The 17,047-nt window shown below is 40.3% G+C and overlaps 3 protein-coding genes across 3 annotated transcripts in view; 2 read left to right on the top strand and 1 right to left on the bottom strand.

Moving 5' to 3' along the window:
* LOC6616395 overlaps positions 1-17,047 on the bottom strand; it is a 55,785-nt gene that overhangs the window by 34,439 nt on the left and 4,299 nt on the right. The window lies entirely within an intron of this gene.
* Positions 12,478-12,747, top strand: LOC116800999. Its single transcript, XM_032718064.1, has one exon. It carries the CDS (start codon positions 12,478-12,480, stop codon positions 12,745-12,747), a length of 270 nt encoding a protein of 89 aa, XP_032573955.1.
* Positions 13,951-15,123, top strand: LOC6616396. Its single transcript, XM_002040720.2, is given in 2 exon segments — positions 13,951-14,818; positions 14,821-15,123. Coding segments are annotated over 2 exon segments (381 nt in total). The 5' UTR covers positions 13,951-14,509; the 3' UTR covers positions 14,893-15,123.

The raw sequence follows: 17,047 nt of genomic DNA on the forward strand, positions 1-17,047 counted from the left end.
ATCAATATTATTTTGTTGTATAGATCATATACTCATAATCATATTCGCTAAGTGAAATAATAATTAAGCCCTTTCGGATTTTAAGTATTATTTCTATAAGCCTTTGTTTTATTTAACTAAAATTTTAAAAAATTGAGAAGAGGTTAAAAAGGGCAGCTTGTGAATAAATATTTTAAAATATTTGCGAATAAGAATGCATAAAGTCGAATCGCTTGTCCAAAGTCAAATGCCTTTTATTTTTTGGCCTTACACTGGCTTTCTTGGAATCGCTCTCGATCGGATTCCGATTCCAATTCGGGCTCGCATTGAATAACAGATTTATGCATTGGCCATGGCAATCTAATACGAGCCACAATAAAAGCTTGAATATGGTCATTTGGCAACACGTCAATAGCAACAACGGCAACAACAACAATAACAACTGAAGCCAAGGCAATGAACGAAACGTGCCAACGTCTAAAGATCGCCGATAAGCCCAAAAAGAGGGAGTTATAGACACTTTGGATGTTTGGATGTTTCGGGGGATAAGTGAGAGGGGGAGGGTAACACCACTGCGCGCAAAGAAAGTTTTATTTTCAGTGCCCCAGGACAAATAGCTTGGACTCGACTGCGACTAGCAGATCATTCACGGCATTCATGCAAATTTGTACTTTACCCAAAAGAGCTATAAATAAAAAGGATTTCATTTCAGATTTTATTAATTTTTATTGTAATGGTGTACCTAAATGGGAGATTAATCAGTAGCAAGATTTAATGGCAAAGGAAATATAGGAATGGATGCAATTTTCAACCGCTTTCTAACACTTGAATTTCAAGAAAACTGTGTCAAATTCATTTGAATGTCTTAATACGCATAAAAATCATGCGCGTGATTAGTGATGAGTGCAGCTAAGTTGTAGGTCTGTAAATATTAATAAATTCGTGCGCTCATAAAGCTTTGGTTAATAAAAATCCTAAAACAGGATTCGCGAGCCAGAGAAACTTTCCTCGAAATCTGCATATAAGCCGCGGTAGCTGAAAACTGCCTACTGTGAATGAGCAGCGATCTTCGTGGGCAGGAGAAGGAAAATTCAGGTGACTGGAGGAGATGGGATGGAGTGGGGGATATTAGAGCCAGGTTGCCGCATTTGGTTGACGATTTTTATGGCTGGTTTTTTACTTGGCGTTTGTCTCAACGGTTATTTCTCCTTTAGTTTTTTGGCTGTTGAATGCCATTAGCAATTAATAGTCGGCACGAGAAATTTGCATTGCAAAAGGAAAGTGACAAAAAGGCGAGAGGAAAATGTATAAGGAGACAGTGGCAGTGGCAGTGGCAGTGCCACATGGGGAACTGCGATCACTGATCACAAGTCGCCGATACGGCAAGGATGCCATAATTGCGTGTGAGTTTGGCCACTCGTTTTGTTGGCTAATTGTTATGTATGTAGGCTAGCACCAGCGAACGAAAGTGAGAGTGACACCTGTTATACACCTTACACACCAAGCATTTGCGAGTGTGCCTCTTCGATTCATCAGGCGCAGCCATTGGGCATCATCCGCCTGGGGTTCGGGCCAAATTGGATCCACCGGCCTCCAGATCGATCTCTTTCGGTTCAGACGCATTCAGCTTCATGTGCCGTCATTATTTTAAATTATGCGCGCAAGCGAACCTCCTCCTCCTGCTCCAAACCCAACAGAAATTCAAAAGACGAGACTCCGCATAAGTCGAAAACTTCATTTGCATCTCGGGCTTGGAAAATGCGTTTCGTTTGTGTGTGCGGAAAATTGTTTAACACTTTTGGCCCCTGTCGCATTCTGGACTTAAGTTTGATGGATTGTGTGGCCACAGGTTGATGATTTCATTAGTTGGCGCCCAATCCAAACAGGTTATCGGTCGGGGTTTCAAGTTGCGGTTTAACGAGGCGAAATTAAAAATAATTTTTATGATTTTTTAAGGGATGCATTCGGAGTTGGTATTTCAAAATGTGGGTGGGGGTGGCAAAGGCAAGGTTACCTAAGTATATATGGTTAAAGCACTAAAATGCTTTCTCATATTTATATGATAACGAAATAACAATGAATATAGTTTTCCAACTATCTATCTATCTATCTATCTATATATAACTTTTTTCAAAAAAGAATAAATAAATACAAACTGATTGAGATAGTTTTTTGAAAAGTGACCATTTTTTCTACGTGCTTAAACAATTAAATAACTAATTTTATAAGAATAAATATTAACTAAGGTACATAATTTTATATTTACCCATGCTTAGTAAAGTTATGATCATTCCCCATAACATTAATGACAAAGCTCCATTATTGAATGGCTCCCCCCGCCCACATAAATATGTATGCCTAGTAAATCAGTGTGGTTAGCCGCTTTATATCCAGCGTAGAATCCGTGTACCATAAATCAGATCAAATGGATGTGCCACCTCGTCGGCGCGACAAACTCATTTCTCAGTCCACAGAAATGCACGGCCTCTGCTGAGGAGGAAAACTCCCACTTCGTTAGAAACTATTTCCACCCGCTGATGACACATTACTGTCACTCAGCGTTATGAGCTAAATTTATTGATGCAGCCCGGCAAGAAACCGCGCCCTCACAATTTTCCTTTTGGCCCCAAAGAATGTTTAATGTTTACTTCGTGTCAGCGCATGCCAAAATGTATTTTTTCCCAAGATGAGGCCTTCTTGCATGTGGAAATGTCACGGGGATCTTTGGCCCCATCCGACTTTTCACTGGAGGGGGAAGGGGGAAAATCTCATGTGCAACGGTACGAAAGAAAAACAAGACTGAGAAGAAACGTCTCGTTTCGTAATGATGTTGCAGGAAAATCTGAAGAAGAAAACACACGATAAAAACAAAATCGCTGACATCTCTGCTAACTTAAAACAACGAATTGCCGGGCGACAGGGAAAAGCCCCCGTGTAATTTATAGGAAAATTCCTTTGGAATTTATGTGCGGAATCATGACATAAATTAACCAGCCAAGTGTGCAGGGGATTGCGTGCTAAAGTGGTGCGGTGCTTCCCCGGTGGCTCTTCGGTGGGTTAGTGGTGCAAATTGGGCTGATGCAACCGCCCGCGCGGGTATTTAGTTGAATTATGATAATTATGAGTAATTATTCAACATTTTGCTAAGCAAATGTAACTAACTAATCGCTCTTCTTGCGCCTTTTGCGTTTCTTCTGCAGCTTTCTTCGCTCTTTTTCACTTTCTTCTTGGGCATTGCTCTTCTGCCGTAATCACTTAGTTCGAAATCAACTTTTGTTTTTAATTTTATGTAATTGCCGCTTAATCGCAGCGCAATTAAAATGCAACTCGAGTTTCGTGGGCGTCCAAAAGTTTCTGAAGCGTTTCGATATTTTGATATTTTCGGCTCAACTTTTGGTTTTTCTCAGCAGTCATCATGCCGCATGAAACGGGGTCAAGAGCTTCAACCAGGAGCAACTGGCAGGTTGGGTCCGTCCCAGTCCAACGGTGCAACGGTTTTTCCAGCTCCATCGATGAGGCCGCATTGCGTCATCATTCATAATTCGCTGTCCACTTGGCTGTCCACTTGAGTTGCACATTTTGGCGCTCCATCTCGCTCACACACTCTGCGCCGATCAAGTGCATATAATTATGCAGCATACCCTATAAAGTAGGGCAAGGTATAGCGAATATTCTGAGCACTCTGCTATATGCATTTTTTTCCTGCAGGATACATAGGATGCCTTATATAATCCTTTTTATGCCTTTTCCCATATACGAAGGGCAAATCAATTGCTACAAACCGAATTGATGAAATTGGTATAGAATAGGTTCCCAAGTCCATCGGCTAAGAGCATCCCAATGGTCGGCTTCCCGGTCAGTTTGCCCACCGTTTTCCAGGCGTTTTTGGGCCACCGAGGTTCGTGTTTGTTTTCCACAACTGGCGACCATTTAAATTGTCTTCAAAAGCGCACATTACATAATTAAGACAGCAGCACACCACCAGCCAGCATAAGCAGACATAGAAGCGGTCCGGCGTTTTAAAACGGACCGACAATGTCTGTCAGGTCAGTCCGGCAGTTGAGTTGCCTGACTGACAAGCCATCAACTACAACAAAATGCTCAACACCTCGCCAAAGAGCCGGCGGAAAATAAAACATAAAACATGCAACATAAAAAGCTGGGGAAAATCAAGAGCCACTGCAGAGACTTTCCTCGCAGACCAGCTTTTTTTTCGATGCATCATCGCATAATCAAAGAGTCATAAAAACCAATAATCATTATTAAGCAAAACAAGCCAATTAATGCAGCAAAAGTTGCGACGGCGGCACCAGCAGTAATTAAATGAAAATGAAACGCCAACAGATTTGGCCAACATTGCAAATTAGCCGGGGGCGAAAAACAAGTCTATTATGGGCCCATTTTATAATATAATTATAGCACAGCAGCCGACACTTCCCCCCCGCTGCCCCCTTTCAAATATATATGTTTCACTAATTTTGCCATTTGCGTGTCATAATAAAACTATAAAACTTGGGTTACAGCGGAAGGCCGAAAGGAAATTGCATTCAAGTTTTCATTTGAGGGAAATTTTAATTATCCAAAGGTGGGGGAGGTGCTATTGTTCCTTAATGCATATATGATTTGATAAATTTTCAAATGATTGAAAATTCCAATTATTCATTAAATAATATCCAATAGTTTCTTACCCTTGCAAGGAAGTCAACTGTGAAAATATTAATGTTTGTTTAAATTGGTAACCAAATTGGCAATTCAGTGCAAGCAAATCATATTTTAATATCTCAAATCACTTCAATTACAAATATATCTTTTACATGGATTCATAAATATTTATGAGCCACTTTCAACAACTTATTTAAATACAAGATTAATTTAATTACACATATAAGTGAATGTAATTTATTTGCTTGATTGCCCTGTTATTACATTTTCATCCGAATGGTTTTCCATCAAGAGTATCAAAATTGGCACGAAACTGGGAAGCATTCTGAAGTCCCTCGTGTCCATTGCAATTAGTGTGGAAAATAGAGTGGAAAAGTGTCCAATTGATTGGAAAATCAAATCAAACTCAGGTGCGACTGAGAATGGGTGAGAAATATTAAACGAAGTGCGTCCTGCCGCCGCAATTTACCAATCAAGTTTGCTCGCATTGAAAATTAGTGAAAGTTGCGCCCAAGTTGTAAGTTGCCCGCTGTTGACCAGGTTGTTTTGGGCTTGGGTTTTGTTTTCGCTTGGGCTTTGGGTCTCGGCTCTTTGGTAGTGGCCAGTCGGAACGGTAGCCAAAACCTAGGGCAATATCGTGTCGGCCAATCCATTCAAAATGATCAATGGCTTTGGGGGCAAAGGAAAGAAATGGAAAATGGAAAACCCCCCGCGGCGAGTGCAGGTCCGAAGGGCACCTGGAGGTCAGAGCTAATTGATTGGGAAAACCATCTCTCGATCCGAAGTCTCTGGGCGCCATTAACGAGCTTGGAACACATATGATCCGAGCCATGGCTAATCTGGTTAATTCCACTAAGTGGCCAGCGAAGATCCAGAGATTTAACAATAATCCGGTAATTGGTCGGTTGGATTAGGTAAAGCTTTCAGTATTTGGGGAAATCGCAGTTCCTAGTTAAGAGAAATTGGTATATCAGTAATAAAAAAGATGTTAGTACTCAGGGTGACCGTTTTTATACGTACTAAATTGAAATAATATTACTTATGCATTACCCAACTTGACCTATCCCAACTCCCAACTCACGCTTGTTAACTTTTTCCCATGACTAATTCAAACTATTTCCAATCTCCAATCTCTAAAAAATGCATTAATTCGTTGTGCATTTCAAATTGAAACATTTCACAGTGCGTTTCATCCCCAAGTTTTTGGCTTGGCATTTGATATGCCCCCCTCCCCGCGGCAAAAACCTAATACCATTTGTCAAGTTTGCCTGTTCGAGTGCTGAATTTTTCATGCGCATTTAATTAGTTGAATTATGGCTGCGAAATGTGGCGACTGGCAACTTGAGGCAGTGGAGCCAGCGGCAGCATTAAACATTACAATCTAATAAAGAGTCGGAGAAAATAAAACTTAAAAATACAACTTAATGAAAATGAAGTAAACACTCAACGCGCGACCATATTGTGCGACAACTTTCGCGAAATTATTTTTATTGACTCCCGTCCAGTTGGGCAATGGACCGCTTGGGATGTCCGACGTGAAAATCGCACGAAGTCACCTTTCCCCATTTTCATCGATTATTTTGGCGGCCTATAATTACAGGGGCAGTGGGGTGGGGGCGGAAACATCTGTCATTTATCAAAAATATTTACCCATTTCTGGGCAAACAAATATTCAATACAGCAATCTGTTTGGGTAGCGAAAACATTATTTAAAACAGTCAACAATCAAGTTCACACCAATATTATAATATTCCCATATCATTAATACTATTAACAACAACATTAGAAAGCAATGAGATCATTTAAACATTTTTTCGAATTTAATTTAAGATTTAAGTCATTTGTCAAAGTAAAAACGCTCCTAGAATCTCATTTCTTGTAGGATTCCCATAATTGAGGTAGAGTAGCAGTCAGAACTTATCAATCATCATAACCGAAAGCGGAAACACCTACCTGAATTCATTAGAATAATTGTGAAAAGGTAATTACCAGCAAGGCTGATTACCTCTAATTGCCTAATACACCCTAATTGGCCACTTCCAGAGTTCTCAAGCCTTTCTCCGCTCTTCTCAAGTGCGTAAGGTGTACGGAAGTTGTGGGGATAGGAAAACCCATCTAAAGACCCATTGCTGGGGGGGCGTGAGTTTGGCTTTAGGGCTGAAAACTTAATTGAAACTCGGCCCAGTTCCCCAGTTCGTCGATCCGGCCATCCGCCAGCGCATTAAACGTACGAAAACTAAACAAAACCAAAAGACAACAAAATAAAACCGCAGATAAAAAGATCTTGAGATTTTCCACAATTATTTTGTATTTTTCAACGGCAGCACGGGCAACAACAACTTGACCCAGTTACATTTGTTGATGTTTCTTTTAGCTGCCTTTTTTTTAGAACTTGTGTCGCTTTTTAATTTGGTTCCTCAGCCATCAGCATTGTGATTAGTGACAAGAATCGCTGGTAATGAGTGGTAGAAAACTGCTGGAAAATACTAACAAATCTTTTGTGGGTCGCTCTTGTTTCATTTTCCGAAACCGTTGGACCATAATTAAAAGATTGCCAGCGTAATTAGTCGGCGCAGCTGAGCCTAGCCGAGATTAATGTGCAGAGTGTAAAGTTCATGCCTTCAGAGCAAAGTTCACTTGGGCAAGGTACCTGCACTATATTACTATGTATGTACATATACGGTCTTGGTAAAGTAAAGGGCGTAATTAATTTTGAAGGACAAGTTTCGGAATCATTAAAAACGAATTTACTGAGGTCATTGTTCAACGGAGCTTGAATGCTGATGGACAAAAGCGAAAACTCTTCCGTCACAAAGGGCTAAACGGAGATGGTTCGAATTTATCAGGTTACCAATTATTTAATTTAAAATATTTATCCGTTTGAAACAAATGTAAGAATGTGCTCAATAGTTGTCATTAATAAATGACTATATAATACCAATTTTAAGTAGACTGTGTATTGAACCTTTATGGTTCAATTTTTAAACAATTTGTTAATTAGAATATAATAATTAAACGTTTATGGTTAAGTGTTGCTAAAACGTACACAGATATTATTTTGCCATACTTTATTTATGGGAAAACAAATTTCTTTATTATTAAGAACTTCTCTAGATTTCTAAGAAGGTTGCAGTCTGCAGTTCCCGAAGTCTACTAGTTATCCACATTTTTTACCCAAACTTTTCGCTGTTGTGATGCACAGGGCAAGTGCACTTCCGGCCAAAAAAACTCATCTCGTAATCGTAGCCCTTAATCAACAGTTTTTGGAAGAATCCCACAGACAGTCTTCACCCAGTGGCTGAGCACGTGCCGCTCGATTGGAGAATTGGAAATCTCTCGATGACGCAGAAGAAACCGAAGAAGAAACGAGACTCCAGCGAGAGGGAAAGTGAAAAGCAGATACTCGAACATCAACAAAAGTCTAATCAGACCCAGTGCAACAAGTACACATCATGCTCGTGGTCTTCGTAGATTTAAACTCTCTTTCTGTGTCATTGACAGACGCGTCTCGTCTTTCGTCTATCGTAGCTTTGGATTCGGAATCGGCTTTGTTTCGCCGTGGCTGTTTTGACTGACAAATGAAAATCTCTATTGGCTATCGCCAGACAATCAAAAGACGAAGAGACACACAGCCATGAGAAGTCGTCTGTCGCCGGTTGCAAACCTTACACACATTATGGCCCGGCCAAAAGAAATGAAATGAAATGACAACAACTGCAGTGCCACATACGAAAATGTACTTTCACTCATCGGATTTTTTAGTTTTTTAGTTTTTGGTCTTTTGAAAACGTCATCGTGTCGCAGATAAAATAACAAACAAACACCGGCCCCCAAAAAAGAAAAACAGACAAAATGCAAAGATCTCCGGCTGATTGATGTCAGCCAAATCTCATCTGCTGCGTTTTCTCAGGCTCAAAGGAAAAAACTTTTCTTCTCACTCGCTTCAAAGCTGAATAAATACACTTTTTTGCTCCTTAACTTTGCTCATATCCCTTGCTTGGCTCGCGCAAACTTGCCCAATTAAATGCAAATTTTCGTGTTTTAGAATTCGAAGTCGAAGAATCGCATACTCGTTGATGCACAGGAAAAATAGAATTTCAGCATGATTTTTTACTGTTATCTGCTATATGCCTGATATCTATGATATTTATTAATGATTAATTAGAATCGACTTGTAAATTTAAATATCTTATATTCTAAATATCGTGTTATAGTAAAAATGTATATTTGCCAAAAATGCGTCTGATAAAATATGCGTTACAAGCCCCCATTTTTGCCGGTGTACAAAGATCTACACACTTGCAAACCGGAGAGAAAGATGCAAATGGTCTTTTCTCCAATTTTCCACAGTCGACCACCCACATGGACAGTGGGCGCCACGGACGTCTCACTTGGCAGAAATCGCACACAGGCGTACAAGCACAACAGTGCTGGCCACAAATTTATGCGCATTTTGATCAAATCGCCAAAACGGCGAGTGGGCGTGGTCGAGTTATACGGGGCGGGCGACTAGAGGTCCAGTACTTGGACCCCCAAAGCGATTTTTGTGTTTTTTGTACATATTTTATTTCTATTTTATCGCTTTTAATGCCGCCTTATTTATTTCGTTTGTTTTGGTCGTTTTTCTTGCCAGCGAAAGTGAGCATAACAAGCCAGAAAAAAGTGCAAGCGATACTAGAAAATGAATTGGTGTTTGTTTGGTCTATCATTTCCATGGAAATTATGCAAGAAGCTTAAACTTCAGATACAAGTTATGGTAATTACTGGAAATTCTACTGCCTGATTTGATTAATTTTATTCAAATTTCTTAATCAGTTTATATTTTGTTTTGTAAAAGTAACCCCCCCTCCATTCATAAATTTCTGTAAAACCCCAAATAAATTCGTATCTGAAATACCAATATCCGTAAAATTGATTTCATATTCGTGCCACAAGATTTACCGCATTTAGCCCGAGAACTTCAGCTGCAGACCATGTCGAATTTATAACCTTTTGCCACTGCCGATTCGAATATTTCATTCACAACCATTGAGTTCACAAATACAAAACAGCATGCTGGGCAAAAGCGCAGCGTGTTGCACTCTCATACTTACTACGTGTATACCGTTATGGCCAAGGCCCAAACAAACCGCAAATTCATGAGCTTGCAACTCAGACGGAGACTTTGTGGATGTGGATGTTGCAAAATCGAGAATCATTTGCTGGTGCAGCAAAACGTAATCTACAGCATCGTCATCATCTCGCTGGTTAATTACGTGGCTCAATTGCTCGAAATTATTCTGATTCCGTTTTGGTAATTAAATGTGGGGATTTTCCCTTTAATCAGATCAAGCTAACTTGACCTTAATTGCAATCTGTGCATAATTTATAATTCATATATTTTGTTGTTGAATTTGTTAATGAATTAAAGTTTTCGAGGAGAAACGGCTTTCGAGAGCCGGATATGATTTTATGCGTAATTTTAAAATATCAGTTTAGGCCTAAAGGCACGAATACGGCTTACGAATTTTGTTTTATTTACACTTTCAATATATTTCATATATAGGTACAGTTGGATTTGGGAGACAACCTTTGCGCGAAATATCGCTCATTGTTTTGTACAACTAGTCAAGAGTAACTATTCCATACATTCATCTTTCTAAGGTAATACGAGTATGCAAATTATATTTTTAGTATTTAAAAATACTGGCGAATCATCGCAGAAAAGTACCCCACAATTTTGGCCAACATTTCGCTGGCGGCCTCACCCTGAATTTGTCCAAAAGACAAAGGTGGCAATTGTCTCTGTTCGCTGGCAGATAACAATTGTTTGGCAGATTTTTCGCCTAGGCCAGCAGTTTCTTGTCAATTCATTGGCTTTAATTGCTGTGTTTGCCGTTTGCAGTTTGGAGTTGCATGTTGTTAAGCCAGGCAGACACTGTGAATGATATATGGCCTGCGGCAGAGCATAGCCTATCCTCCTTGCTTTTGGCCTGGTCAAAAGATTGATGGTGTTATGCAATGCGAAACCCTTTTTATTTCGCTTACTTTGAATAGAGGGAGAGCAGCCTTATCGCCAATGCGCATCGTTGTGTGCAGCATTAAAAACTTTTTGTGGCCAGGCACGCAAATATCAAAACTGAACTCCATTGAACCCCTCCAACTGCCATTTTCCATAAGCTTGGCCAAAACCAAGAGAGACCCGCCAAGGTAATTCCAAAATCCGCTTTGAATTAAAAGTGAAATAAAAGCGAAGGAAAAATGTTATCATTCGGCTAATTTTTTGCTTTTTTTTTTATATTTTCCTGTTGCAAAGACGTAGAGTCACGCAAACGTGAAGCCATAGAGTGCAAAATGTCGCGGCATTATAAATTGAATTGGGGGAAGGTCCTTAAGCTTCTGGTCTAAACCAAAGCAAAACCACCTGCTAAAACTCACTTTTCGCCGAAAAATAGTGAAATAAATGAGAAATATAGTAATGAGAATGGACGAAAATGGTGGAAAAGCGAATAAAGTTCGTTTGCCGCAGTCTAGACAACAACTGCACTCGGTTTGCGGGGTGAGATTTTTGGGGTGTGGCTGCCAAAAAGGACATTAAGTTATTCAGCCACGTTTGCAGGGCCAAAAAATTTAGAGCCAAGGCGAAAAGCCAGACAGACAAGGCTGTATCTATGTAAATCTATATGCGTTTGTTTTTTGCATGTGTGCCTCTGCTTTTGTATCTATGTGTGTGTGTTTGTTTGTGTTGCGGCAAATAATAGTAATTTGGCTAACACGAAAATTGCTGCCTTTGGGCGTCGTTTGTGTTTCGTTATTCGACGCTTCTAGCCATGAACTTGAAAAGGTTTTCCGATTCTCTTGGCCAGGGACTTTTGCCACTCATTTAAAGTGAAAATTAACAAGCCATGGAAAGGGAACGCTAGACAGAAGTACACTCATCGTGCACTTTTCGAAATTACATTTCAATATTGAATTTTCATCTTCCTTGGATTTTTATAAACCACCAACCCATCAGACGTAATCAATATAAGTATAGAAAATAGTAACATACAAATTTATACATTTTTGTGAAGTTTTTTTTAATTAGAATAATACTAATCTAAATAACATATTAAAAAAGAAATTTTATTTCATTAAGCTTTAGAGATAAATAATAAATATTACAATGCAAGATAGTTACTTGTAATGGTAATAAAGTACTAATCTGATTTTCCGATTAATCGGAAACTTCGTGGCCTTAAATTACATTTTCCCCGCCCAATCGAATCTTAAATCAAGCTCAACTTCGCACAGAACACAGTTAACAACAGAATCGAATGGCTGAAATCAATGCTGGGCCATAAATATCTCTGCACTTGAGTTGGCCTCCTTGCTGGTTTTTCCGACTCATGTGAGCCATGACGCAGGGAAAAGCCCCACGAAAGTCGGGGGGCGTTGCCATTGATTCGCGCCGAGGGGCGTGTCTGGTGTGGACGATGGGGCGTATGAGTAATCCACGGCGCTCATAATACAAACGCCTCCTTTGGCACTCGTAAAAGTGTTTGTGATGAGTTTAATTAAAGATCTGCGAGGGATTTGCATTTCGCCCAGCAGATGGCACAATGCGGAAGCCCAAAGCAGAATGAGCTATTATGCAATTAGCAATTAGCATCAATTGAAACCAAGTCCGAGTCCAAGTCTGAGATTGAATGCGTTTGCTGGCCCAAAACACTCGACTGGGTCAACCGCTCATCAAGCAAACGGCGGGGCATCCAAGGTAACATCGTCTCCTACATTTTCCATTTCCCTTTCCAGCCTCCAGCCAACCTCCATCTCATCATCTCCATCGGCATATCTGGCCTTTGTTTACCCACTTTGATGCAACGTTTGTGTTGCTGTCAAACAAATAACGAAACGATTTGCTCATTTGTTGATATTTGCATTTCGCAACGGTCTTCGGGGCAGCAGAAGAAGTCTGCGGATGCCTCTACTCCCCATAAGAATGCAAATCTCGAGTGTGCTAAAGATTTCGCAATGGACTCTGCGATTTCTACGACCTCTCGGGACTTGAACTCCACACGAGGAAACCACATATGTGAGCATATTCCCCGCTGGATGGCTATAAATGTAAATGTAAATCCGATGTAAATCGGATCACAAGTCGCAGCACTTAAATAAACGTAATACATCTCTTCATATTGCGTGTCAGCATACCCTAGAATTTCGATTTAATATGTTTATAGAAAAACAATTAATAATTATTCTAGCTCTCTGAATATGGACAATGGTGAAATTTAAATATATTTTGTACTTTCAAAACCGTTGAGTACTAGTTTTAACATAATTATATTATATAGAGTTGCCAGGAAAGATTTCTTTATATCTTTTGTATTTTACTAATATAAAAATATGTAAAATATATTTATTGTTTTTACTATTAATATTAAACATATTCTTGTGATATTTTTTCACCCTGTAAGACCAAAGACGCTGCGTCATCGGATCGAAGATCTGTTCAAAGTCCACAGCGCCTGACTATAAATAGGCAAACAACTGCAGACTGCAGAAACTGGCCGAGTCTTTGCAGATTTGTAGATTTTAAGAGAAGACTCCGATCCGGCTGCCAGCTGAAAGCAATCTGGCTTAATCATGTGAGAAGCGACCAGGCCAACGAGCAGGGAATGTGGCACCGAAAACAAACGAAAACGAAGAAAATCGCAGAGGAGTAAGGAAGGGGGTTAGAGTAAAAATCCAACTGAAATCGAGTTTGGCTCCACTTAGTGTTAGTGGCCGCGTAACTCAACTTGACTCTCTCGGCCAAATCTAAAACCCAACTCCATTTCTGCGGATCGGGTTCACCGGGCCGTTCTTGTGTTTCTCTGGCGGATCGCATGACTCAACTGGAGATGGTTGGAAACTGAAAGATGCAGCCAAGTGGAGAGGAAACGCATTCAAACAGAAGACGTCTTCACGGGGAATTCGATTTACAGGCCAGAGATTTTTCTTATTTAATATATAATATTAATCTAATATGTATGGGAATCGGATGCTTTTTATTCAGTTAAGGAAATTTGATCCATTTTAAGCTCACATAATACAGCAAACATCGTTCCAGTTACTTGTAGAGAAGTTAAGACGTTTAGTAAATGGAAATTTATTTTTTATAGGTTGAAGAGCTTAATGACGAAATAAACCCACATAGTCAGCCATAAAATGTTAAAAAAAAAACTAATTTTACGATCGCAATAAATGTAACTTTCATTTGTTGAATTTTTTCCTTTAAATTTTTCCAATATGTTCGGACTGCAAGGCACTACAACAGTTTCATTTTCATTTACTGTCATTCTTTTGAGTAGATATCAGTTAGATTAACCAAATTCGAAGTACTAACAACAGCCACTCCAAAATGTCTAAGCCAGTTTTTATAAAAATTGTAAACAAAGAAAAAATGTTTAATATATACTATATGTAATTGAAAGGCACGAACTCGCCATGCCGCGGCTAACCATCAAATCCTCAAAGGTTCCACCGACCGAAAACAAAGAATCATTGAGCTTCTATCCCAAACCAGAGTCGCCGAGTCCCAAAACAAGTTGAGAGCCGCCAAAGTGCGGAAAAGTGTAGAAAACTGAACTGGCTTTTCTGCTGGCTGCGGCAGAGGAAACGTTATTTCCAGGAAATGCACTTAGCTCTTTCACTCCGTCTCGTTTGTGTCTTTTTCGTTACCTCTCGTGCTGAGTGAAAATTTGAGGACCCAATCGCTAGGAACTTTCTTTTGATCAAGTGAGAAATTGGTGTGCGAAAAACGCCAGTTGGAAAAGCTCACTCACTCGGAAAACAGCATTTGCGAGGCGGGATGTGAGAACGAAAGCGAAACAATTCCGATCCGAGCGAAGATGCCAAGGCACAGATGCCAGGGAGGCCAGAAAAGCCCATGGAGCTAATTAAGCCGCCTCGCATGAGTGCTGTGTGGTTTTCCACGGGGCCAGAGGTTGCGGGTGGCTCTGCATCAAGGGAAAGCACTAACTGCAACATCAACATCAACAGCAACATTAGCAACAAGAGCAACAAAGATGAGAAATCGCTGGCTTCCTGGCTTCATGAAGAAATAAGTCTAGAGTGCCAGTTGGGGAAAAACTTGTTCATCTTTGGCTCTAACGAGCTAACGGAGCGACAAGCGGACAAGCAGCGGACCAAGCGAACTGGAGGACGGACGGACGACTGGCGGACGGACGCCGCATTGGACGGACGGACAACTGTGAGCGATTCCCCACAAAACAAGACGATGGGTAAACAACCAGGCAGCAACAACAAGAGCAGCGGCACAAGTAGCAAATGGCAAGTGCAAGTGTAACAGCAACGGACATTTGTACTTTCCTGAAGATGGCCTCGTGATCACGAGATCTCAGCCAGATCTGAATGTAGCAAGCCAAACGGTATTGAGGGATCGAATTTGACATCGAAATGATATTAAAAACAAATGGAAGGGAATTAAAGAACTGGGAAATACGACTTTTAAACACAGTACAATTGTATGTATTATTTATTAATAGGAATTTAGTATCATGATATGAACTCTTTCTAAAAGCAAATAATCCTAGAAGTTGGTTTATATCGGATATCAGGCCTAATTTAACAGACATTTAAAACCAGTCTATTTAATAAACTGGTTAGGATCTATTCCTCACGAATCACGCAGCCGGCCATTCAAAGTTGATGGTTTATGTTGGTTGCCTCCTGGAGTGGGTGTATGGTGTATAGTAGATAATGTATTGTCGGATGATTCGACCGATGTGCAATGTGTGGCACACACAGTGCGGCAATGTGTGTGTTTCTGGCCTGGCCCTGGCCAAAACAATAAACAAATAAATTACATGAAAGCGGCTGCCACAGTTTGAATCGCTTCAACAAGATAATCACAATGAAGCGGCACGAAATGTGCAGCAATGTGGCATCCTCATTAACCCTCCGATTCCCCTAACCCCAACGATGCCGCACCACGCCGGGCGAGAAAGTGAAAGTCATTGCGAATCCTCGAAGCAAACAGAAAAAAGCAGAAGCAGGCAGAAAGTAATTGGCCAGGTCGCCTCGTGGGTTAATTAAAACGCACTTTGTGGCCAAAAGGAGAGAAAAAGAGCGCTCTTTGAGACCACTCATCATCGGATATCTAGCCAGACCAATCGATATGGTATTCGTACTCGTACGAAATGTAAATATCCCAGTGACCACAAAAACCGCAAGATACGCATCCGCGAGATGCCTTTGAAATGTCTAAGACAAATTAATTTGCACGAGCTTCAAGACCGCGCTCTTTTCACTTCTTCCGCAATAAACAAATCGCTGGCGATTTTCCCCTGCCAGTGCGAGCGGGAAAGTATAGAAAGCTGCTCAATGAGAATCAATAAATTTGCTCAGGCGGCAGTGGCTGCCACTTAAGCCTGATAGCTATATTTAAGTCCATTTCCCCCTTCCCTTGCACCGCCCAAAGGCTTTTTGTGGGTCAGTCGATCAGGCGCAACTCGAGTTGGAAACTTCCACGTAGGAGGCTTCTAAAAGCGCATCTGAATTTGAGGCTGGTACTTTTAAGTGGTATTGGTGTACTGACCAACTGGGTCATCAGCCCATGGGTTGTTGCCCCCCATCTGCTCCGACCCCCCACACTTTCCGCCCAGAACTCGAATTCAAATCTACACTTAATCAACAAATCGCTGGCAAAACATCGGCGCAAATTATGGGAAATCTTGGCTCGACTATGGAATTACCCATGAAAAGTAGCAGGAGAGATTCAAAATGTCAGAAAAAGTGCTTAACAATATAATCAACTTTTTAAAACAAATAGATATCATGGTGCATCGAAAATGAATGAACAAGTTAACCGCTTACTTTTTTAACCATTTGTATTATAATTCGGGCTGTTCAATTTATTTCTTTAAAGCAGTTTTTGTTTACCAAAGACAAACATATAGATGGGCTTGAATAATATATTTTTCTATTCTTAAAATAAATTATTGTCTAAATATATTTTTTATGGTAATTTATCATACCAATTTTATACTAATCATGTTTTAAACTAAGATTTTAGCTCACGATTTGAGCAGAGCCAATAAGGCCAAAAGTAATCCGCAAAAAAGAATGCCAACTTTGACTTAAATGAACATTAGTCTTTATTAAGTCAACGAAATGATTAGCTTAACTTTAGTGAATTTGAAGGACTTGCAGAACTTTTAGAACAATTGGCGTGACTCAAAGTGGTTAACTGATACCTTTTTCGTATGTATCTTACACCTTGGCGAACACTTTCCCTTCGAGTGCCCACATGCACCACTTCCACATTAAATAGGCATGGGTATAGTATGACAAACCGAGTGGCCACTCGGATGCATTTTGGGCCCGGGCCACTTGGCCTCGACGCGTGGGCATGACAGGTTGGGTTAACTGAGTGCAGAGC

Source organism: Drosophila sechellia, chromosome 3L (assembly GCF_004382195.2).
Source record: "Drosophila sechellia strain sech25 chromosome 3L, ASM438219v1, whole genome shotgun sequence".
Lineage (NCBI taxonomy): Eukaryota > Metazoa > Arthropoda > Insecta > Diptera > Drosophilidae > Drosophila > Drosophila sechellia.

Coding starts and splice junctions, on each gene's coding strand:
- LOC116800999 (XM_032718064.1), top strand. CDS start 12,478: ATGCAACGTTTGTGTTGCTGTCAAACAAATAACGAAACGATTTGCTCA.